The sequence below is a fragment of the Vipera berus genome (genome assembly GCF_964194415.1).
Source record: "Vipera berus genome assembly, chromosome: 14".
NCBI classification, from domain to species: Eukaryota; Metazoa; Chordata; class Lepidosauria; order Squamata; family Viperidae; genus Vipera; species Vipera berus.
The window spans coordinates 13,842,697-13,865,516 of record NC_138217.1 but is presented as its reverse complement, the minus strand read 5'-3'; the positions used below and the strand labels follow the sequence as shown (position 1 = coordinate 13,865,516).

The 22,820-nt window shown below is 52.2% G+C and overlaps 2 protein-coding genes across 2 annotated transcripts in view; one reads left to right on the top strand and one right to left on the bottom strand.

Moving 5' to 3' along the window:
* Positions 1-29: 29 nt before the first annotated feature.
* On the top strand, positions 30-5,927 carry KCTD10 (potassium channel tetramerization domain containing 10). Its single transcript, XM_081338697.1, has 7 exons — positions 30-117; positions 939-1,152; positions 2,317-2,486; positions 2,892-2,978; positions 3,202-3,254; positions 3,420-3,615; positions 3,707-5,927. Exons 1-7 carry the CDS (start codon positions 115-117, stop codon positions 3,923-3,925), a joined length of 942 nt encoding a protein of 313 aa, XP_081194823.1. The 5' UTR covers positions 30-114; the 3' UTR covers positions 3,926-5,927.
* Positions 5,928-6,589: 662 nt separating this feature from the next.
* The window catches only part of MYO1H (myosin IH), a 38,109-nt gene continuing 21,878 nt past the window's right edge, over positions 6,590-22,820 (bottom strand). Inside the window, 31 exon segments of the mRNA XM_081339058.1 lie at positions 6,590-7,225; positions 7,556-7,655; positions 8,038-8,135; positions 8,219-8,289; positions 8,911-9,046; positions 9,167-9,222; positions 9,858-9,951; positions 10,051-10,134; positions 10,493-10,652; positions 10,869-10,953; positions 11,140-11,208; positions 11,878-11,954; positions 12,154-12,267; positions 12,647-12,764; positions 13,124-13,229; positions 13,565-13,645; positions 13,843-13,889; positions 13,985-14,079; positions 14,254-14,345; positions 14,872-14,952; positions 15,573-15,678; positions 15,910-15,977; positions 16,173-16,292; positions 16,383-16,454; positions 16,800-16,913; positions 17,041-17,139; positions 17,276-17,455; positions 17,914-17,994; positions 18,165-18,363; positions 18,624-18,739; positions 19,316-19,477. Of these exon segments, the coding sequence (XP_081195184.1) occupies positions 7,202-7,225; positions 7,556-7,655; positions 8,038-8,135; positions 8,219-8,289; positions 8,911-9,046; positions 9,167-9,222; positions 9,858-9,951; positions 10,051-10,134; positions 10,493-10,652; positions 10,869-10,953; positions 11,140-11,208; positions 11,878-11,954; positions 12,154-12,267; positions 12,647-12,764; positions 13,124-13,229; positions 13,565-13,645; positions 13,843-13,889; positions 13,985-14,079; positions 14,254-14,345; positions 14,872-14,952; positions 15,573-15,678; positions 15,910-15,977; positions 16,173-16,292; positions 16,383-16,454; positions 16,800-16,913; positions 17,041-17,139; positions 17,276-17,455; positions 17,914-17,994; positions 18,165-18,363; positions 18,624-18,739; positions 19,316-19,477 (3,105 nt within the window). The 3' untranslated portion in view covers positions 6,590-7,201.

Sequence of the window (22,820 nt, the reverse complement as noted above, 5' to 3'; positions counted from 1 at the left end):
GCAAACGCGCCCCGCGAGACCCAGTTCCGGCCTGCGCAGGAGGAGGAGGAGGGGCGGGGCCGCGAGCGTCACCGTCTGCCCGAGGGGAGGAGGGGGCCTCGCGCGGGGCTGTTCATGGTGAGGGGGGGGATCCTCGCCCCCTCCCTTTCGGGGGTCTCCCCCCCGCGGGGAAGGCGGGCCGCACTTGGCGGGAGGGCTCCCGGGTGGGGGGGGGAGGAGTTCGGGGGGCGAACCGTGTCCAGGGAACGCCGGGCGATTGCGGCGAGGGGTCGCGGAGGGCATTTAGTCGGTCCCCGCGGGGAAGGGGCGGGGGCGGCTCGCTTTCCCGGGACTTTTCCCCGCGGAGGCCGCCTCGCCCAGCCGGCGCCGCTTCCTTCCGCCTCGGGGCTGGCAGGGGCCGGCGCGGCTTCAGAGAGCCGGGAAGGACGGGGTGGCAGGCGGGGAAAGGGGGGACTTCTCGCCTCCGCGCCCGGAGGAAGGCTGGACTCGCTTAACGGCCGGCCGGCCCGTCGAGAGATGCGGGGCCCGAAGCGAGGCCGGTGCTGGGAGAGGAAGGGGGGAAAGCGGGGGGGGGGAGCCGAGACCTCGGCCGGCCTGGCTGGGTCTCAAGCCCACCTTGGCCCAGCGGGGTCCCCGGGAGGGCTCCTGGGCCTTGCCCCCTTCTTCTAGGGCGGGGGTCTCCAAAGGGGCCCTGAAGGCTTGTGGGCTTCACCCCCTGGAGAGAGGCCAGAGGGCCCCTTGCCGCTCCCCAGGGGCTTCCCCTCCTGCAACGGGCAGCCCCCCGCCCTCCCCAGCCCCTTTCGAAAGACCAGGGGGGGGGCGCTTACCCGGCCTGGTCCGCTGCCACTTAGGGCTTTAGGCTGGGGGCCACCCTGGGCACCCCGGTCCAGCTGGGGGGGGTGCTCCTGGGCCTCCCTGAAGGGGCTCTGCTCTTTCAGGAAGAGATGTCCGGAGAGACAGTGGTGAGCACCGCCGTGCCAGCAGCCACGACCCGCACCACGTCCTTCAAAAGCGGCAGTCCCAGCTCCAAGTATGTGAAGCTGAACATCGGCGGCGCCTTGTACTACACCACCATGCAGACGCTGACCAAGCAGGACACCATGCTGAAGGCCATGTTCAGTGGCCGGATGGAGGTCCTCACGGACAGCGAAGGTGAAGCCCCGGGGGAAGGAAGGGGTCCCGGGGCCAGCTCTGCCAGGGGCGCTTTGGGGGTCAAGCGGCTCCTGGCCGCCCTCCGGAACAGCCTTCCCAGGCTTCAGAACTGCTCCTCAGAGGTCACGCTTCTGTGGGCCCTGCTTCCCCAGGAGACAGAAGCACGCAAGCCGATCCCACGACACGCGTGCTGCCCTTGGCTTCGTGTGCTGACATGTAGTTGTTTGATGAGGAGCCGTTCACACAGTGGCTTTTCCGGCAGGGAGGTCTGCCGACTTCCTGCCCCGTTCTTGTGATTGACCTGCAGTTTCGCCCAGATACAAATGGCCGGAAGGAAGAGCTTCCAAATACTGTTCTGATTTTTTTTTTAATTATGAAATTTATTTGCCATCCATCTCATATCAATCAATGTGATTTTGAGACTCTGCTTGGAGTAAGGTGCAGCTTCTTGCCTTTGTTTTTGAGTGTCGTAGCAGGTAAGTCGGCAGGGGTCCCACTTATGGGCAGCAGAAACGAGAGGAGACGGGAGTTTGACCCTTTACTTTGTCGTAAAAGCAAAGTAGGGAGTTAGGCCACACCCCTGTGCATCATACTTTTGTGCAATCTCAAGGAATGTGACTTGTTGTGATCATTTGAAAATTGATGAGGGAAACTGGGACAGAAAATCACAATTCAGCAGATTTTTCAATCGTTTGCATTTGAGGATTTTAAGCTAAGAAGAATGAACACGTTCAAATATCAAAAGGTTACTATAGTTTGACTCCAAAACAAAAAAGACTCCTGATTCCATTGGAATAAAATTTGTAGCTTGCAGAATTGAGCTTAATCAGCTTTTAGCTGTAAGCCCCTTCATTTCAGACCGCCCTTGCATTCTTCAGCCAACATTGCCCTTATTTGTCAGACCAGCGGCCTCCTTGCACATTTCTGATCTTCACCCCTCCCTTAAACATTCTTGTCTCTCTGCCCACAAACAAGTTGAGCTCATGGAAACTTGCGCCCTTGTGCGAGATCTGGCCTTTTCCGAGCTGGCTGCTTTTGAGGCTGCCAGCCACATGACGAAGCTCAGAGTGAAACAACGGCAGCCGGCAAGCCAGGGATAGGATTAGGGTTAGCTGAGACTCTGCATTCCTTCCAATCTTGGCTGTGTTTTCTGACTCTTCCTAGGCTGGATCCTGATAGACCGCTGTGGCAAGCATTTTGGAACCATTTTAAACTACCTGCGTGATGGTGCCGTGCCGCTCCCGGAGAGCCGGCGGGAGATTGAGGAGCTGCTGGCCGAGGCCAAGTACTACCTGGTCCAAGGCTTGGTGGATGAGTGCCAGGCTGCCCTTCAGGTACATCCGCCGTGCGTGCCCGGGGGCCGGCCTTCCCCACTCTGCTGCCCCCCGTGGACCCCTCTGATGGGGAGTGGAGGAGGTTCCCACCTGGAAGGGGTGGAGGGAGGCAGGAGGAACTGCAGCCTTGTGGGTTGGACCCCCTTTTGGTATTGCACTTTCTGTCAACCTTTGCAACTTTAAGATGGGTGGACTTCAACTCCTGGGGAATTCTGGAAGTTGACGTCCACCCATGTTAAAGTTGCTAAGGTTGGAAAACACCGTTCTAAAGGGAAACTTCTGCAAGCTGCAGAGTCTGTCAAGATTCCTGAGCTTGGCCAGAGAGGACTTGTCCAACTCTAAGTAAGGGCTTGCATCTGCCTGAACCTCCTGCTGCCCTTTCAGTCCGTCCTCTTCTTTTCTCAGAACAAAGATGTCTATGAGCCTTTTTGCAAAGTGCCCATCATCACATCCTCCAAGGAAGAGCAGAAACTCATAGCCACGTCCAACAAGGTAAAAGGCCTCACATTAAGGGAGGGGGGTTCCGAAGTGGGTGTGTGTGTGCTTTTCCCCTTCCACCAGATCTTCATGGTGGCCCACCTGGAGAGGAGCAACTGGTCTCCAGATGTTTACCTCTGCAGTTCCAACCATCCCCTGTAGGGGACCAGCTTGCCCTCAACACCTAGTGGTGACCCATGGAACTAAAGGCCTGTATCTGTCTTCTGTGTTTTTGCAGCCAGCGGTTAAATTGCTCTACAACCGAAGCAATAACAAATATTCCTACACCAGGTAAAGTATTTTCACTACCAAGAAGGAGAGAGTTTGGAGAGGGGGCGAAGGGGGCAGTTACCTTGTTAGGCAGAAAGGAGGGGAGTGAAACAGCCGGGAGGGGGGAACTGGCTAATTAAGAGCATTGCCCCATCTCTCCCTTCTGGTCTCCACCCCCATCACCAGCAATTCAGACGACAACATGCTGAAAAACATCGAGCTGTTTGACAAACTCTCTCTGCGCTTCAACGGGAGGGTCCTTTTCATCAAAGACGTGCTGGGAGATGAGATTTGCTGTTGGTCGTTTTACGGCCAGGGACGCAAGATTGCAGAAGTGTGCTGCACCTCAATTGTGTATGCCACCGAGAAGAAGCAGACCAAAGTGAGTGGCTGACTCTCTGCCCTCCCTCCGCTCAGAAAGGTTCACGCAAGGGCTCTGTCTTACACTCCCCCCCCCCGTTTGGCATCTCCAGGTTGAATTCCCAGAAGCCCGAATCTACGAAGAGACCTTGAACATCCTGCTCTACGAAGCCCAGGACGGCCGAGGCCCTGACAATGCGCTGCTGGAGGCCACCGGGGGGGCAGCCGGGCGCTCCCACCACCTGGAGGAGGACGAGGAGCGTGAGCGCATCGAGAGGGTGCGCCGGATCCACATCAAGCGCCCCGATGACCGCACTCACTTGCACCAGTGAGCTGCGGCTGCAGTGGGCCGGCCCCTTTCCTCCGACTCGGCCGGCCTCTGGCTCGCTGACAGGACTGTCCTTTTCTACCGAGAGTATTTTTGGTATTCGATGATGCAGCCCATTGTACCCAAATAGATTGTCCGGGGTGCAGGTCTGGGCTTTGCGGCACTTCTGAATTCCTGTCCTGAGCTTGGAGAAAACTGCTCCAGCCTCTGGGTGGAGGGGGCTCCTTCAGGGGAGACTTCTTGGAAGTCCGGAGGAGTCCTCGTTCCCAGGGAGAAAAGCTGTGGCTGAACCCCTTTGCCACCCAAGCAGGGGATGGGAAGAAGGGAGGCCTTCCATCTCCTATTACAGGAGGAAAAACAGTGGTAGGACCATGCAGGAACGTCCTGTTTTCTTCACTTTTCCCCAAGGGTGGCGGTTCCCCATCTTGCCTTCAGTAGATGCTGCAAAGCGCGCCTGTGGCCTTCTTCCTCATTGCCCCCTCCGCATTCACAAGTCCCACCTTCTGATCCAAGACCAAAGGCTAAATTTGCCAAGCAACGCTCTTCTGGCCGTGTCCACATGTGATTCGGTCTCCTTCATTCAGAGGCAAATATTCTGGGACCAGCAGCCTCTCCCTGGCTGTACCGTCTAAATTATGAGCCATTTTGCAGATGAGGCCCTGGGAAGATGGTGCCCCAGCAGTCAGACTCCTTAGGCATCTTCCCTTGGCCCCTTGAGGTTCAGAAGAGGCACTAAAGCAGCTTGGATTGGAAAAGGTGCCTAAGGAGGGAGAACAGGCGGCCATTTCTGCCCAGGGCTTCCATGCAGTATGCCAACCTCAGCCTCCCACCCAGAGACCCCTCAGCTCCACCCCCGAAGCCCCTGTGTAGGTGAGAAAGCGCCTGGCCAGCTGGAATCTACACACTCCATCTTGCTGCACCAGGTGGGATGAGAAGGAAGGCCTTTGTTCATTCTTTAATCGATGTCTATTGCATCTCTCCAAGCCTTCATTTCACAGCAGAAATAAATTTGGAGTGTGAGTAGCAGAAAAACCAAAGATTAAGCTGCGACTGGAGATCGGCCGAGTTAACATGTTCTGCAAAGCGTCCAAGGCTGCAGACCAAAGTCCAGAATTGGCTTATTCCTGTTTCCGTTTAGGAAAGAGTGTTTATTTTGTGCATTTCAGAGTTTAGGGAGCTAAACCAGAGTAGCCAAAAAGCAACTGTTGAAAGATGCTGCAAACCAAAATGGTGGCATCACGTTAGGTCGTTCAGTGGATCCTTTGCTGCCTGTTATGGCCCTTCCTGGGGTATTTACTTTCCAAAGTTGTATTTGTTTGTGATCTGTGGAATTGGAAAATGTCTCTCTGGGTGTTTTAGCCAGCCCTCTCAAAACCCCAGTGAAGGGAAGCCGGCCCAGAGGAAGGGGTGGGGGTGTCCTTGGTTTCCTCTTTCTGGGCGAGGGAGGGGCTTTTGGTCCAGGCGGGCAGGGAGGACCATCAGCTCCCAGAAAAGGAACTGCCTGCCTGCTGAGCCATGAAACAAGGGGACGGGTGAGGAAATGTTTTTGGGGTGGGATGACCAGGACCCCAACCCAAGAAAGAGCAGCTGCAAGCTTTCATCTCTTTAGCCTGTCGGTGAGGCATTTGCATTAGATCAGATTTTAACCACTCTTGACCAGCGAAGGATCAGAGTGGACAGGAATGCCCGCCTCTGTTCTAGACTGTCCTTGTGCAATCCTAATTCCAAAAGCAATTTTGGCCAAAGGAAAAGGTTGCCCTCCCCAGCAGTGCCTTTGCTTTCTGGCCTCAAGGCAGCCTTGGGTCTTGTGAAGAAACCGGTTGAAAAACACCCCCCCCCCCAGTCAAGCCTTGCCTTCTCCGAGCCTTCTTAAAGGAGCCGTGCAGGAATCGGGTCTGTGCAAAGTCACTTCCTCTTCTCTGTTGACGTGATTTCTTTTGTTTGTGTAAGTGTTTCGCATTTGACACAGATTTTAAATACGGGAAATAAATTAGACATGTTTCCTATTTCCAGCTTCTCTTAGTGTCCTCATTTTAGACCGTCTTTCCGACACCGTTTTTGAAACAGGTCAGGGAGCAAAATCAGAGTTTTAGCAGGAAGCAAATGCCCACCAGAAAGGGAAATGAGCCACAGAACTGAAGTAGACCCTCAATTTCTTGGGCAGAAGAAAGACCAGCAGCCGGCTCCAATCTAAGGACGGTTCACACGTCCTGTTGAGTCACTAACATACCCAGCTATGCTGGTGACTGAGGAGCCAGCATGGATACAAGTGCCCGAAGAGAAACTGCAAAGATCGTGGTGGGAGAGAACGCAGCATTACTGCTTGCTAGTGGAAACCAGAAGCCCCCTTCTCCAAAGTGGGTTTTTTTCCCCCTGTCCTCCGCCTTGTTGCACAGCCTGGGCTGCTGGGATGCTTCTGCATGGTTCCCCCCCCCGCCCTCCTCTGCGAATGATACTTCAAGGATCAAGCTTGCCACGCATTTCCCCCCAAGGAGGTCTGTGTGTGGTGACTGATTCTGAAGACCCCCTTCAGCCCTTCGAGTGCCATTGAGAAATGGGGGGAGGGAACCCATCTTAGAAAGTGGACTGGCTGAGGTGGCTAGGAGACAGGGAGAGGGCAGGCCAGTGAAAGTTAATTTTCCTTTCACCTTTTTAATTTCTCATAAATACATCACAGGTTGCTAATACAGAGAATAATGTGGGGTCATAACTCCAGGAACAGAAGTGCCTTCCGGGACTTCTTTGCTTGTCCCAGAGGGAAGAAGCTCAGTGTTTTGTTTCACAAATGGGACTGATGCTCGCTGGCCCCCGTTAACTTTGCAGAGAATTTGGTTGATGAAGACAAGACTCTCACTCAGACCCAGGGCAAGAGTTTCACAGCCGGCCTTATTGCTCCTCTTCCAGTCCTGCTTAGAAACAGTGTTTGGAGTCCTTCATGTTTTATGCTGAGATTCTTCTCTGGAGTTTTGCATTTTAAAACCGTGGCTTGGGGCTGTTTGGTGCAGTTAACGGCTCAATTGTTGCCAACTGGAAGGTTGAACTCAAACCTCTGCATGTCTTCTGGAAGAGGCTCACTGAGGCTGTCACAGGGTCTAGGATTAATGGGCAAACTTTGTGCTTTTAAAAAAAGAGGCAAATAACCTCAACTCCAACAGTCTGATGGCATCTGAGCAGGTTTATGAAGACTTGCACTGACTCTCCCCAGAGGTGGTGGCGATTTCAGGGACTTTTCAAGCAGACAGAGTAACGGATGGCCCTCCCTCGATGTTGATTTTCCCCATCAGGACTTTATCTTGGTTGACACCTTTGCGGTTTAAACATAAAAGAGTTATTTCTAGATAGCTTCTTTACGCTTTGGCCACCTGTAGCCAGCCACAAGGCTCCTGCAGCCAAAGAAACACACAAGAAGAAATGGGGGCTGCTGGTTTTTTTTAAAGACATTTTCTTCTTTTTTTTTTAAAAAAAAAGCAAACTGCATTAGCTAAATGAATTAAGAGAGGTAGATTGCCTCTGCAGAACCTCCTTTCCTCTTTGAGAAAAAAAAACACACCACGATTGGTCAGGGAGGGAAATGATATTCACGCTTGGCTGGATGCACCAAAACACCCTGGATTTTTGCACTCCAGAGACTTACAACAGTCAGCTGTCCATTTTTGGCTTTGTAGATGTGAGGTTCCTGCCCGGTGGTGAAAACCATGGTTCCTTCTTTCCCTGGACTGATTTGGAACTTGAGGCTAAGACAAAACAGGTAAGAGCCACCGACATCATACAGTACCAGGGCTCCAGAGGCTGGGGGCTTTAGCGGCTTCTGCCAAGGACCAGGCTCAGCAGCAGAGCCCCCTCCCCGCCCCCGGCTGCAGAAGACGACCCGGGGCTCATCCGTGGCACCGGGCCACAGACCGAGGGCTCTTCCCGCCCAAGCCCGGCAAGGCATGGCCCTGAGTCAAAGCAGATCTTGGTGAGAAAACAAACATTTGGAACACTTAAAAGGAGTTCAGGAGGAAGCAGTTCAGATGTTAGGAAAGGCTTCCAGCCTTAGATCCTTTGCTGCCTCTTCGGCATTAAAAAGGCAAGCCTCCCGGGAGGGCCGCATCTGCCCAAGCAAAGGCCACTGACCTTCCCTGGACCACGGCTACCAGCTCCTGCTTCTTGGCCAACATGCAGAGCTTGGTGACGGTCTCAAACACGTGCTTGCACCACAGGATGGCGTCTCCCTGCAAGGAAGACCGGAGAAGGACTGTTAATTCTGATCCCTCCCAAAGCAGGAGGGCCTCCAGGTGGAGCAGATTCCTCTTACCTTCTCCTGCTTGTTGTCTTCTGGAACGTGGAGGACTAAGATGCCGTCGGCGAGGCTGCTGGTGGAAATGCCTGGCACGGAGAAGGTGAGACCACGTAACTCAGACGGAGCAATATTTCTACTGTCCCGCAGGGTCCATTTTATGGAAATGTGGAAGAAGCAGGACCGAGTCGCTACTTTTTCTTTTTTTAAAAAAATGTTTCATTAATCAAGCTAATGCTTTCATGCCCCTGATTCTTTCCTGAGGTGCTCTTGGTGACATTGCAAAGATGGAGCTCTACGTTCTTCTCCACCACAAATTCTCTGGTTTCCATCTTTTCCCAACACGTTGGAGCCTTCCTGTTCCTGAGGCTCCCCTTTCCAGCCCCCTCCCGCCCACCCCTTCACCTCTTTGTGCATCCGTTTTTTATTTTACTTTTTTGGAATTGCCCATTCCTTTTCCTGCTCATTGAAAGGCACCCGATTTCCTCGGCCTTGCTCCCTTCCAGATATATAGGAGGATCCTCTGTACCTGGACCAAAGCTCCGAACTAATTGGGTGAGAAATGCTACTTCCTGCACCGGCTCTTCTGGAGCAGAATCGGGGTAGGCGAGACCTTCTCCCTCCTGTGGGTGTGCGAACGCTTCGCTCCAAAGACACAACGGGGTCGGAGTGACCAGCCGAGGCCAAAGAGAAGCGGTTTCAAAGGTTACCTCTGAGAGCGGCGTACTCGACCTTTTGCTTGATCTTGGCCGTCTCCACCACATAAGCCGCCAGATGGGTCAGGACCAGCAGCCGCTCTCTGGGCTTGAAGCCGTTCCGGTCGTATTTCACCACCGGGGTGACATACTGGAAACCAGCACAAGAGGCGCTTTAGCCAGGGCTGCCGGGAGGGTTTGTCCTGCAGCATCGGAGGCAGGGAGAGAACTCTTGCGCCGCTGGCCTGGGGGAGGCCCTCCTCTGCCTTACCTGGACCTTCTCGTGGCGGATCATCTGCAGGACCTTCGGGCACAGCTCGCTCTCACCTGGGAGCGAAGGGGGCAGAAAGCTCTTCTGAGGCCTTCGGAGACACGTCTGGCATGCCAGAAATGCTTTTGTTTCCCCCCCCCCCCGCCTTATTTCATTTAAGGATTCTTCTGAAGTGGTCTTATAACATCAAACGTATGTTTGAGTTCCTGGAAGCTACAGAGCAACCTGAAAGTGACTTGAATGTGACCTTTTAATAAAGACTTACTTCTCCTGCTAGACCAGATAACAGAAAAACAGAGTTGGAAGGGACCTTGGAGGTCTTCTAGCCCAGCCCCCTGCTCAGGCAGGAGACCCTGGACCATTCCAGGCAAATGGCTGTCCAGCCTCTTCTTAAAAGCCTCCGGCGATGGGGCACCCACAACTTCTGGAGGCAGGTCGTTCCACTGATTAGTTGTTCTCACTGTCAGGAAATTTCTCCTTAGTTCCAGGTTGCTTCTCTCCTTGATCATCCTTTACTTCCTGTCCTGCCTTCAGGTCCTTTGGAGATGGGTGGACCCCCTCAGATGATCCTTGGGGCCCCTTCCAACTCCACCGTTCTGCGCTACCCCCAAAACTCCCTCCCCCAATTATATCCAGACAGTCAACAAGGGAGAACCCATCATTTGAGCCAAGCCAACTCTCCGTTACTCACTCAGCCGGCTATCCACAAAGAGTTCGTTCAGGCTTTCCGCATAGCCAGCCTTCTTCCCAGAGAAGATGGCACTGGCAACGGCCTTTTGCTCCATCTGGTTGGGAGTAAAATAAGAATTTGTGGATACCAGGAAGACCCTCAGCTGAAACTGCAGGCTTCTGCCCCAGAAGGTCTCGCGGCCCCACCCTGTTACCTGGGCCTTCTTCTCGGCAGTGATTCCACAACAGTATTTCCGGACGAGATTCCTTTTGCAGATCGTCTTCAGAAGAGCAGAGGTCTGAGAGGCAGAAGGGGAGCAGATGGACACAAGACGGACACAAGAATCAGTCACAGACCGCTGTGGACCTCCCGGGTTCCGTTCCTGGGGGAGCAGATGGTGCTCCGACCCAAAGTCACCAGTTTTGTACAAGTCAAATATGGATATAAGTTTAGGAGACCTTCTTAATCTGACTATTCCTCAGCTAACCTCAGAAGATCTGGTGAGACCCAGCATCTCCAGAGCACCCCAACCCCCACCCCGCTTCCCAGCAGTCTGGAGAGAACCCACCGCCAGGCAGGAAGGCCAGAGGCTCCCTCCCTTGGCTGTGCAGCAAACTGCCCCTGAACCTGGAGGCTTCCCGCAAGCCCGTTCTCACTTGTTTCATGATCTCTGGAGGCTTAAGCCAGCTTTTGTCCAGGACGGTCTTTGGAATGTGATCCCTGAGTTTCGTGAGGTAGGTGTGCTGCACAAACCTCACAAAGTCCACGTTGTCGGAGTTCAGTGGCTCTCTCCGGTGAATGAAGCCTTTTAAGAACCTTCGGAAGGGAGAAAAGCAACATTCAGGACCATCTTTCTTATCCTGTCCAGGTGCCTTCCCAGGTGTGGACGTGTGTGCGTGTGCGCGTGTGTGCGTGTTTTGCATCCATGCAAGACAGGGAATAACCAGATGAGCAGGGACCCTCTGATTGCCTTCCAGAGCTGAGAGGCAATGGAGAGGGAGGGATGGTCCCAGGCAGAGGCAGGAAACTTACTTATGGATTGTCTCAACTGCCCATATTCTCTTCTTGGCCCGTCTGCGTGCCAGGACCCCCCTCCAGGCCGCCTCCAACAGGATGGCTGCAAGACAGAAAGAGTGTCCAGCTCAGCCAGCAGGGCCTCCTTATTAGCAGGCGAGGGGCGAGCAATGCGAGTTTTCAAAAAGTGTCCCCAGGACCTGAGTTCAGACGTCAGCCCTTGTGGGAAAGCGCTGGGCCTTGACGTCCTGCTCAAGATTCTCTTCAGTTCCTGCCAACTGATCCTTACCGGCTTGTCTCATCTTCTGGAATTCTCGCTTCCCCAGGCAACCTCTGAATTTGGCTTGTATTCTGGAAACTGAAAGAGGGAAAAAGATGACTTTGCCAGGTGAGAGTCGCTTCTGTTTCCTTGGGGAGCCTTTGGTGACTTCCAGCGGGAAGAGGAGGCACTTCTAAGGCTGACTCTACGACTCCGCTCTCTTTACCAGCGGGGCCATCTGACCTCACCTCTGACTGGAAATGACTTTCTAGCCTAGATACTCTTTGAACCTGAATCAAGAATTTTGATTCGTAAACAGGATTATGACGTTTTTACGGGACCGGAAGTAGCTCTTAGATACCTTTCCCACCAAATCTACCTGGTTTCTTCAGTCAGGGAAACCGGAGATTGAGCGTAGGGCCATCGTAATGCAAAGGAGATCACCCCAAAATTAATCCTAAATAGACCTGACTATTGGCTTGCAGTGCTAAGCCTGGAGACCTCTGTTTGGCCAAAGCCGGGAAGGAAGACGGTGCTGGACTAAAGAGCCCAACAAGGATTTCATGCAGCCTTGTAACGCTTGCACCAAAAAGTTGTGTTTATGAGGAGGCCATCCAGGGCCCTCGGAAGGAAGCGCCTACAAGCCAAAGGGATTCCACAATTTCCACTGCGCTCTCAGAGAAGACAATTTGCAGAGAAAAGACTCATTAAATGTTCAGGTAGAAACAGATGTTTCCGGGCATGATCCCAAGACGTCCAAGTACATACCTAGGAGGTGTTTTCTATATTCAAAGGCATCTTCGGTGGCAAACAGCGTTCTCGGGAAACGAATGAAGAGTTTGGTCCTAGAGAGAGAGAGAGAGAGAGAGAGAGAGAGAGAGAGAGAGAGAGAGAGAGAGAGAGAGAGAGAGAGAGAGAGAGAGAGAGAGAGAGAGAGAGAGAGAGAGAGAGAGAGAGAGAGAGAGAGAGAGAGAAGCCGTGTTTTAATGGCGAGTCGCCGTCTGCACGAACTGGTCCCAAACACACAGCAGGCACCGCTTTTACCTTCCCATCTTGTACTCTTCGGGCTTGTAGCCAATGTGATGGATGAGCTTCTCCACCCCCTTGGCTGCGGGGCCTCGCCACTGGGGCCAGGTATCTGGGCAGAGCGACTTGTATCTAGGCTCAGTCGGGAGAAATGGATTTCAAACAGCGGAAGGAGTCGGAGGGGGGGACCCTAATCATTTCTGCCCAGCACAGAACTTAAGCTAACCTCCGCCCAGAATCAGAATTCATGATTATGGGCAAAGCTTGTTTAGAGGATGCTAGCTCCAATTCCTCTCCGTAAGCCCCACGGCAAAGGGATGGGCTGCACAACACCACCGCTCTGTGGGGGAGCTACGCCTTCCTAACGTGCTACTAGATGAAGGGTGCCGGTCAGTTATCCAATCTCCACCAGAATTTGGGGGCTCTGGGGGGGAATTAGATGCTCTCCACTCTTGTGTTCCCAGTCATGACTGAAGCCATGGCAATGAGAGGGGATGGGGAGGAGTCTCACCGTTGCAGGAAGTGCTCGTACTTCCGACGGTAAGCAAAGCCAGCTCGCCTCACCCGAAGGTGCTCCATTAACCCCAGGTATTTCACCTGGTGCCTTATCAAGGAGTCGTCGAATTTGTCTGCGCAACAAAAACGGCACCCCGTTCAGGGCACTCTCCCTCTTCTGCCACTCCTTGACCAAAACCTGCAGGCCTCCCAGGGCCCACGGTCTGCTGCCCAAATGCGCCAACGCGCCTGGCAATCTCAGCATCCACCCCAGCCTGTCTCCCCCCTGTTGAACTGAGGCCATGGCCCTGGCCTCACCAGCACTTCCACGGACTCTAATTTCTCCAGGGGGCTGAGAAAGGTTAGCTGCTGTTTCCAGGGCAGCCTAGATTTTAGGTTGCCCTCAAAAGGCCTTTTGGGCCAAGGACAAGCCAACGGAAGCAGACGTGGAAAGCGGTGCAGCCGTCCCTTTCCAGCCCAGGCGTCTCCATACCAGGTTCTTTGTCCCCGTTGGGCTTGATGCACCGGATGTACGAGGGCTCCTTGGACATCAGGATGTCTATCAAACTGGACAGGCTGTTTTTGAACTGAGTGGCCACCTGTGCATGCAAGAAGACCTCGGTCACGGGCATGGAGGGGATGGGACGCCCGTCCTACAGTTACAAGCTTACCTAGGCAGTTAAATGTTGAAAAGGGGTCCTCAACTGTGTGAAAATGTGTGTTGTGTGTACTCTGGACACAGTGTGCTAAAGAGCTCTGCGAGCCCCATTTCCATGGGCACATTGTCCGCGATGGTTAATTGTGAGCAGGAAACGCAACCTTCCAGCTGAAGGAATTTCTCCTTCACTAAAAGACGCTCCCCAAATTCTACAAAATGCCGGTCTATAGCTTGGCTCCAAGCTAAAACATTTCAAGGGCCAAGGAAAGCACTCACCGTCTCGGGCCTCCTTCGGTTGTGTAACTCTGAGAGGCGGAAGCATTCTTTCAAGATACCATTTTTGGAATTACACAGCACCTTGAAACAGATTAAAGCACAAGGACGCAGAACTTGTCACGCCCATTTCTTTCCATTTTGAAATTCACCCAGAGCTGCCCACCCACTCTACGAATTCTGCAACTCTTCCTTTATTTGCACCTTTTCTACTTCTATTTCCATTCCTTAACTCCAAGACAAGATAGAAGTCCACCTCAGTTGATCCAAAATACTCTTACCTCTTTGAGGTTCCGGTAAAGCAGATCGTTATTTTTCTCCAAAAATCCTAAGGGGCAGCAGGAAATAAAGTTAAAACAATGCTAATAACCAGCCACCAACCAGCCTTCCAAGCCAGTTCCCACGATGGCCTCCCTCTCTTACCCACGGTGCAGTAGGTCACTTCGCCAGCGTAGTGAAGCAAGCGGAAGTCCAGCCAGTCGATGGACTTCCGGGTTTTCTGGTCTGCAAGCTTTCGACTGCGGAGAGAGACGGAGAAAAAAAGACAGAAAATTCCCCCCCCCTCAGAGAGGATTCCACCGGCTGCTGCACCAGGATGAAAGGCGGAAGCCAGGATGCTGGGGCTGAACTAGCAGGTGAACATCACCTGGGAGGCAACCCCATCCCTCTGGCGTGGCGGGTCTGGCACTTACGTCACAAAATGGGCATGATCTCCTACTTTCTCCTCCAGTTTTTCCAGGAAGCTCAGGTCAGTGGCTTCACCGGGCCGCAAGCATTCTTCATCCTTAGAGAAGAAAGGCAAAAGACCGTTGCTGGGTCCCCACCTGAGCAATAAACAAGGCCTCTGGCTTAAGGTGATGCCTGAACCAGGCCGTTCTAACTTGTTCAATGAATCCCGCTGAAAAATCCTGGTTATGTGTGGGGCACAGCCAATGTGACTGGCTCTTGAATATAAACCAGGTTTATGTTTACAGCTGTCAGCCAGCACATCTGGAGGACTCTCGATCCAGAAAAGTGGACATTGGAAGCACCTCCAAACATCAAAGAAAATTCTTTCAATGTGTTCCTCATTCCCAGGTCAGCCCCAGGTTCTATAAAACCACCCTGTGGTCCACTTTCCCTTCTCTGCCATTCTACCACAAAAACAGAACTGCAGTTTTGTGAGAATGTGCATGACTCTTTGATAGAAATCCCTAGCCAATTTAAAACTTTTCAGTTCCCAAAATTGCTTTAGAGGGCAAGTTATATTTACTTACTCAAGTTATATTTACTTATTCAGTAAACCTACTCAAAAATCAATGTTTTCTTACCAATATGGAAATAATGCCTTTGTGCTTTTCCTCCACGAGGTCGCATATGATCTTGTTGTTAAAATAAGGGACCGGTTCCCACTACAGTTAGGAGAAAAACACAGGCGGTCAAGGCACCGCAAGGCCATATTTGGCCAAGTAAAATTCTACTTAAAAGAGCGAGTCCATCTCCACAAGCCTCTGGAGACAGAATTTAGATGGACTCTAGGAAGAAAACTTAAAAGTTTGGAGGAGTTTTAAAAGTTTTCCACAATTTGGGCTGAGAATACACACTGAGTTCACACCAAGAAGAATCCTGGTCTGGTAAAATTTGGCAGGATTTTGTTTGGCTTTAAACATACTGTGAGATCTGCTTGACCAGACTCAGTGATTGGATAAAATGAGCAAATTTGTAAAAAAAAAAAAAAAAGCTTCTCCCCAACCACATTTGCTCTGCAAAAGATCATTGTCTTCTCCGATTCTTGAAGCACCTCTTGACTCCTACAGGAGCATCTGAATTCCCACTTGAGAAGCAGGAGGCCCCCTCCCTCCCACCCCCAGGTAGCCTCCAGGGTGGCTTGACCACTGCAGCTGACATTTCGTCTCCTTTGCGCCCCCTCCGGCCCTGGGGCTGCCAAGCCTAGTAAGTTCTTGCTTCAGGGAGCCTGGGGGCGAGGGGGGGGGAGGTTGAAGGGGAAGAAGGGAGGCAGAGCAAGAGCTACCTCAATGCCTTCTAGCTCATATTCTTCCTGCTCTGTCTTCAGGGTCATTTCGATCAGCAGCTGGTGGAGTTTCTCATTGCAATAGTTGATACAAAACTGTTCAAAACTTGAACACACGGACAGAAAAAAGAGCAAAAAGCAAAGTCATTTTAAAACAGTCGTGTTCTAGGAGCGTTTCTGGGCTGTACCGCCCTAGGTTGTACCGTCACGGCCTCCTCCTGCTCTTCCTCTTCCTCCAGACTCCGTGTGTGTGCTTGGATCTCTTTAGCTCATCTCATTTTTTAAACGCATCAATCGTTTTAAAAAGTGATTTGATCTAGGCTGAGCGGGGACCTACCTGTTTGTCTCAAAGACTTCAAAGCCATAAATATCCAGCAGCCCGATCACGGTTTTCCTGCTGAAGTCCTACCGAAGGAAGACAAGCGGTGGGTGGGGGGTCCCGACAGGAAGCTCCCCTGAATGCCTGTGCAGAAATTGGACCCCAGGCACACAGCCCCCAAGCAATCCCCCTCAACCCATCAGCCTTCCCAGACCGCAAGGGACTTGAAGAGATGCGGCATTTACACAAGTGAGTATTACAAAAAGCAACGAAGGACCAACCCTGTTGGCTAAAGAACTGTTGATTTTGTTGACCAGCCAAGTAAACGTCCGTCCGTAGATGGCTTTCGCTACGGCGTCCCGAGCATAAAATGCCAGGTCCACATCTAAGGGGCTTAAAACCTTCAGGGAGGAAGAAAAGCACAGTGGGCATACATGGGGGAGGGTTTGCTTATTACTTTCTGGCAAAGGAGCGGGGAGGATGGGTGGCACCTCTTCAAACCGGGCCTCAATTTTCCTGTGGGTTAGGGATTCTTGAAGGATGGACAGATGGACGCCCAAAAGCTAGAGAGAGGAGGGAAAAAGACGTCACCAGGTGCGGGACAGCCGCAGGCCACTCTAGAAATCTGTGCTCGACTCTTTATCAGCGCTGTAGTTCAAAACCTCGGGGAGATGGGGGAAGCTTTTGCAGCTACTCCATGCTCAGAACTACTCCTGTGATGCTGCATTCACACCGCTAGGTGCCTGGTGTTGTGGCTGAATTCCCACAGGGCAAAATGCCTGCCCATAAGTGCCCTGTGCCCGTGGCCAGGGTGGGGGAGGCTGGTGTTTTAAGGACACCTTGCGCTTTGCACCCGGGGCTGGCCTCCTCCAAATTAGTTCAGAGTCACTGACAGCCCCAACTGGCACCTTGGAGATCCAGTGGAGTTGAGTGCCGTTGGTGATGATGGCGTGGCCGTTCTTGTCTTCTTCAAACTGGATGTTGCCCAGATGCAGGACGCTCGCAATTATCCCCAAGAGATTCTGGAAATGAAGACAGAGAACGCTGCAAAATCCAGCACAACTCAATCTCCTCACTACGGGAAAGGGGTTGCTTTATATCTCTCTATAAAACTCTCTTTTCCTCTCTGCCGCCTCGTAAGGTTCCTACCTCAACGTCTCTTGGGGCAAAGTCAATGACCACAAAGGCTTTCTGGACTGTTCTCCAGTCACTTTTGTCATTAATGGAAGACACTTTGGCACAGCCTCCCTGCAGAGGAAGAGAGGAACAGCATGGCGCCTTTTGCAAAGTCAGGCCGATGCCGGAGGGGCCTCCAGACACCTGGGAATTGCAGTCTACAGACACAAAGCTGCACTCCACCCCCCCACCCCCACCCCACACACACCTGGACTAGGTAGCTGTACTTTTGAGGGCTGCCTTCCAGGCCCAGCCCCTCCAGCAGCTCCTCCTCTGCCCCCTCCAGCAGCTGGTAGAAGACGTGGAAGTTGCGTTCCCCAGGGTTCTGGTGCACGACACGGGACTTCTCAATCAGGTAGCTCAGGATGTGCCCGCCGACCGGAGCACCCTGCAGAGAGCAGAACAGGGAGCATGGGAGCAAAGCAGGCACGTCACACATACCCCCAAGCCGAGGGCGCCCCGGGGCAGAGGGGAATGGGGAAGGCCGCTTCTCAGGGCCCCCGGGAGATGCCGCCAGGTGAGGAAGCCCAGAGCCGAGGCTGTCAGATCGGGTTGATGGAAAGAGATGCATTCTTCTCCCCCCCCCCGGCCTGGAAGGACACTGCTGGCTGATCCTCTCGGTCCCAACCTGGCCTCCTTCACAGGGGCGTTGTGGAGGTAAAAGCAAAAGAAGGCACGGGTGTCACCACTTTTACTTTCTGACAAAAATAAAGAATATAACCTCTAATAACAAATACATAATAAATAAAAGATTCTACAAGGTGGCCACATTTCATTGTTCCAGATCAAAGAGTTAAAAACGCGAGGTCTTTTTTTTTTAACCCCCAATGATTTTGCAAGCTTTACCTTAAAATCAAACTGGATGTCCATGTACTTCCCAAACCTGCTTGAATTGTCGTTCCGTAACGTTTTGGCATTTCCAAACGCCTGTGGGAGAAGCAGAGTTTGGGAATTTAAGGGCGGATGGGGCTCCCTTTCCTCTCCTGCCTTCAGAGGAAGTCCCTCCACCATCGGGACCAACAGCCTGGAGAGGCCCCGGCCACAGGCCCCCCTTGATTTCGCCCGCCACCTCCGTGGGACTTCGGTCCTCTTGGTACCTCCAGGACAGGATTGGAGAGGAGCAGGCGATCCCGGACAACCTGCAGCTGCTCTGTGGTAGGACAGGTCATGGCGAAGAACTGGAGGATCTTCTTGGAGGCTTCCGTCTTCCCGGCTCCGCTTTCTCCAGAGATCAAGATGAAGTGGTTGTTGTACTCGGTGCACATGAGACGGTAGGCGTTGTCGGCAACGGCGTAGCTGGAGAAGAGGCAAGAAGGACAGAGTGAGAAGCTCCTACCCAGAGGGTAAGAAGAACACGACTGGGCATTTTCCAGATGGGGCTTCAACTCCCCAACCAGTACTGGGACTACCTCCCGTGTATACTTATTTGGGGGCTGTATTTTTGTATTTTAATTCCCCTTAAGTCTGGGTGGATGGATGGATGGATATGAGCTGAGGATCCCATCTGGGCACAAGGAAGGCCACAGAGCAGGAAATGGCTCGGCATCTTTGCTCACATGTGTGGCGGCAGCTCAAAGAAGTTGACCCCTTTGTATTGTCCCATCTGCTTCGTGGTATAGATGTCCAACTCTTTGTAGGGATTCACAGACACAAGGAGAGTGCCGATGTAGGTCTAGGAGGGAAAAGCAAGAGGAATTCAGGCTGGCAATCAGCACGGCCTGTGGGATCTTCAGAACAAAGTAGACGGTGCCCCCCCTCCCCAATCCAACATCAACCTGTATTAGGTGCTCCTCACGCCTAAGGACGTATCTGGAGGATGTGAGTGCCCCAGAGAGAGACGACCTTTCAGGAGCAGCCCCGTCGTCAGGAGGCCACCCTCAGATGGGCAACACTGAGAGATGGCGAGCAGCAGCAAGGAACGGAGGGCAGACTGGCTGACTGCTCTGGGAGCAAGAGTTACCCTCCCTAACACTTCCCTCCCCAGGGCCAGAGGGAAAGAGGGAGGTGTCGCTCGTTGGGTGCACCAGCTGTCCATCAAGGAGAGGGCCACAGCCTCCCATTTCCTCACACCCCTCCCAGACTTGTGTTCTGGCTCTAAATTGTCCCCTGAACCTTCAAAAGGCAGCAGCCCATCGGATTCCGTTCAACACGTCTGGTCTAACATTACTCTAGCGCCCTCCTTCCATACCCAGCCCGGTGACAAGAACAGCCCTGTTGCAAACGGACTGGCAGCTTCGTTTTTAATTACATAGATGAGGTTCTCCCGGTATCGTTTGCGCAGGTTGTCCAGGAAAGCCGATTCGCTTGTGTGAGAGTCGAGGAGGACGAAATCTTGAACGCCGACCCTGTCCCGGGCGATCAGAGCCCCCTCCATGTTCAGCTGGAGGGGCTTCTTCCACACTGCCTCCTTCTGCAAGTGCACAAGGAAATGGCCCAGTTAGGGGGATAAATCGGCAGACTTTCCTCCTGGTCCTGGGAATATTCACGTAAGTGATGGGGAGGCTGTCTTTTTCTTTTCAGATAACCAGAAACCAGAAATCTTGGCAAGCTACCCACAGGAATGCCTTTTAAAGTTTCCCAGGCTGCAAAATTGGAGGGTGATTTATTTTAATAAATGTAGCCAAGCTGGCACATTGAGTAACTTCACAAAAACAAGGGAACAAAAATCTATGACATTCTCTCTGTGGATACATTGAGCTGGGCCTTTTTCTTTTCCTGAAGGCAGGGAATTCTGTTGCAATATTTTCACACATACTGGATACAAAATGCCAGCTGCAGTCCTAGAATTACGCTGCCCTCCCTGCTATCCAAAGCCCGAGAACTGGTATCTGGACCCGCTCAGGAGACCCAGCACCTCCGCTGTCCTGCAGCTGGACATGGGCTGAAGCCTGGCCTGGCTGCTTGCCCTGCCTGAGGCGGAAGCAGCCCTTCAGCTCTCCTCTGTTGCAGCTCAGAGCAGATAAAGATCAGATCCTGGTGCTCTCTTGATCGTGATACCAAGTTACCGAAGCTGCAACCCAGATACTGATTTCGACTTGCAAGGTCAAAGTTTTCCTTGAGGAATAGGCTTTGCTATTATTTAATTCTGGAATGTCTGGGTGGGGGGAGGAAGAGGAGGAGGCGGTTAAGCGTGATGTAGAAATGGAGGAGGCTACAAAAGGCTGTAAAAATCCTCTTAACAGTTGTGCTCCTGGCACCTTTTCTCCCTGTTTGAGATGCCGGCACCTTCTCCTCCCCCGTCACCTGCCAGGCTCCAGGTCTTGTGCTTCGCCTCTGCAGATTTCACAAAGGACCCCTTTGTGAGTTTTGCTGGGACTTAAACCTATTATGGCAGGATTGGCCCTGCCTGCAGGACCCTTCCGAATCGTGAGAATATTTCCCATCATTCTCCCAGCCTGCAACTTGCCAAAGTTTTGAGGACGCTTCTTCTGAAATAGTGATGTTCGGGCATCTTTTCAGCCTTTGTCAAGAGAGCCACTTCTGGCTGAGCTGCAGTTTTCCCCCCATGGACAAAAATGACTTAAGCCCACCAACGGAGATACAAAGGGCCCCCTTAAGAGACCCAGACTCCGCATTTCCCACTGGAACTTTGCAGCCCTCCCCCCAGCTCATCCCACTTTCCTCTGGGAGGGGCTCAGAGTCAACTGGACATTCCAGTCTAGGGAAAACCCGGCCACGATCCTACTTTTCCACGTCTCTTTTGTGGTGGGAGACAATGAAAATGGAGACCCCTCCGCTTGGCCAAACACTGCAGGATGTGGGAATGAAATAAGCTGCAGGCTTCTCCCCAGCTTTTATATCAGGAAAAATCAATGGAAAATCTATGTACATGCCCAGAGTGAATATCCATCACGGGGCAGAGAGCCTCTCCGCAATTCCAGTGAATAACTACGTTAGCCAGCTAAGATATCTGGCTCCAATGCTGTGACAGATTTGATCCTTTTAATAATTTTCTTCTTAGGAATTAATTGCTGCTCTCTTCCCTTGACCGGCAGAGAAAATGCTTGCCACGGAAAAGGCGCAAATTAAAATGAAATCTTGCTTCCCATTCCAGGGAATCTTAGGAGGTCTGGCTTAACATCCCACTGGCCATAATATGCCTGGGATCACAGCCACAGAAAAGAAAAAAATCCAGGTTCACTTATGTTGCTATATTGAGTGAGGTTAGGATCGAGGAAAAACTACTGGAAAGAAAAGATGAACTACAGGGATGACAGTTGCACCCTTATGAAAAAAGACATCCATTGTTACACCAAATCATGACTGGAGCAATACTTAATGAACTCCCTCAGTGTTTGGAAACTCAGAATTTATTGGACCTGAACACCCTAATTTTACAAACAAAATCTCAGGGGCTGCCTTATTAATTCCTAGGTCCTTAAATTTTCACGCTCGTACCAGTCTTAGACTGTTAAATTGCAGATGATTCATTTTAACAAGTACCACAACCGCCACATCAATAACAACAAGAATGCCTTACCTTTCCTGGGTCCAGAGAGAGAGAGAGAGAGAGGGAAGGAATGGATAAGCTGCCTGGGGATTTGAGCTCCTCAGCCTGAACTCTCCCTCCTGAGGTTCCTCTCTTTAAGCTTGACAAAGTTCTCCTCCTTTGCCCTGAACCTCCTCAGAATGCTCCGTTCTCACTTCACCTCACTTCTCGCTGTAACCCACATCTTGCTTCCACCTCTTTGGCAGGGAGGAAGGAGCCCAAGCAAAAACAAAACAAAACACAACTCTTGGCCACGCAAGGCAGCATTGTTCAAATGAGCCCTGTCCTCACCCAGCCAGAGAGAGAGAGAGAAAGAGACTGGCTGAATTGTCCTCTGATGTAACATCTCAGCAAAGAGAAGAGAGAGAGAGAGAGAGAGAGAGAGAGAGAGAGAGAGAGAGAGAGAGAGAGAGAGAGAGAGAGAGAGAGAGAGAGAGAGAGAGAGAGAGAGAGAGAGAGAGAGAGAGAGAGTGTTTCAGTTTCTCCTCCGTGCAGGGCCACCAATTTTGGTACCTAACAGTCTTGGATTCATCCTGCCATCCCAAGTCAGAAAGTGTCTGGTAGCAACCATGGATTCGCTCAGCTGGTTCCTCCTACTGCAACAGACCAGTGTCTACAAGTTGTCTTATCCTCACACAGGAAGTGGTTGGGCCTGGATGTTTTGCAGCCCTTACTAAGGCCATCAACTGAAGTTTGAAAGCTCTGCTTGAATTATGCTCTGCTGCATCTTGGGTAACATTTCAGCAGGCGAAAATCCAAAAAGCAGCTAATTCAAGAGCAAAGCAGGGCACCCAAGAGTATTTTCTCACTGGCCCTGCAGTCAAACGCAGCATTTCTCAACCTTGCCTTCCCCAGGAAGCAGGTGGTTATTGAAGTCCACCCATCTTAAAATTGCCAGGGTCCAGAAACGTTAGCCTAACCCCATGAATACAGCGAAAGACCCCCAACCCTGGCACAGGACCGGTGGATCAGGGCTTTATCCGAAAGAGCTTACGCTGCATGACTGCAGAACAAAAGTGTCCTCTCATTCACCCATTCCACACGAAAGAAATTGCAGGTCATAGGCAGAAGATGCCTACACACGGGTGTATTTTCCTAACATCGAGTGCTGGGTCGATCTTAGGGTCTACCATGATTTGGTACCAGCACAGAAAAAACCTTTAGAAAGCAGAGAGTTTGAGGCTGATCATGGAGAGAAGCAAGCCCACAACCATCTGACAGGAGAGTACAAACACGCTCAGCGTGTCTTGCAGCTCGTTTCCTT

What these genes read in the sequence shown, in the direction of transcription:
- KCTD10 (XM_081338697.1), top strand. An exon ending in GGTCCTCACGGACAGCGAAG is followed by an intron (nt 1,153 to 2,316) that starts GTGAAGCCCCGG and finishes GACTCTTCCTAG; the next exon opens with GCTGGATCCTGATAGACCGC. An exon ending in TCATAGCCACGTCCAACAAG is followed by an intron (nt 2,979 to 3,201) that starts GTAAAAGGCCTC and finishes GTGTTTTTGCAG; the next exon opens with CCAGCGGTTAAATTGCTCTA.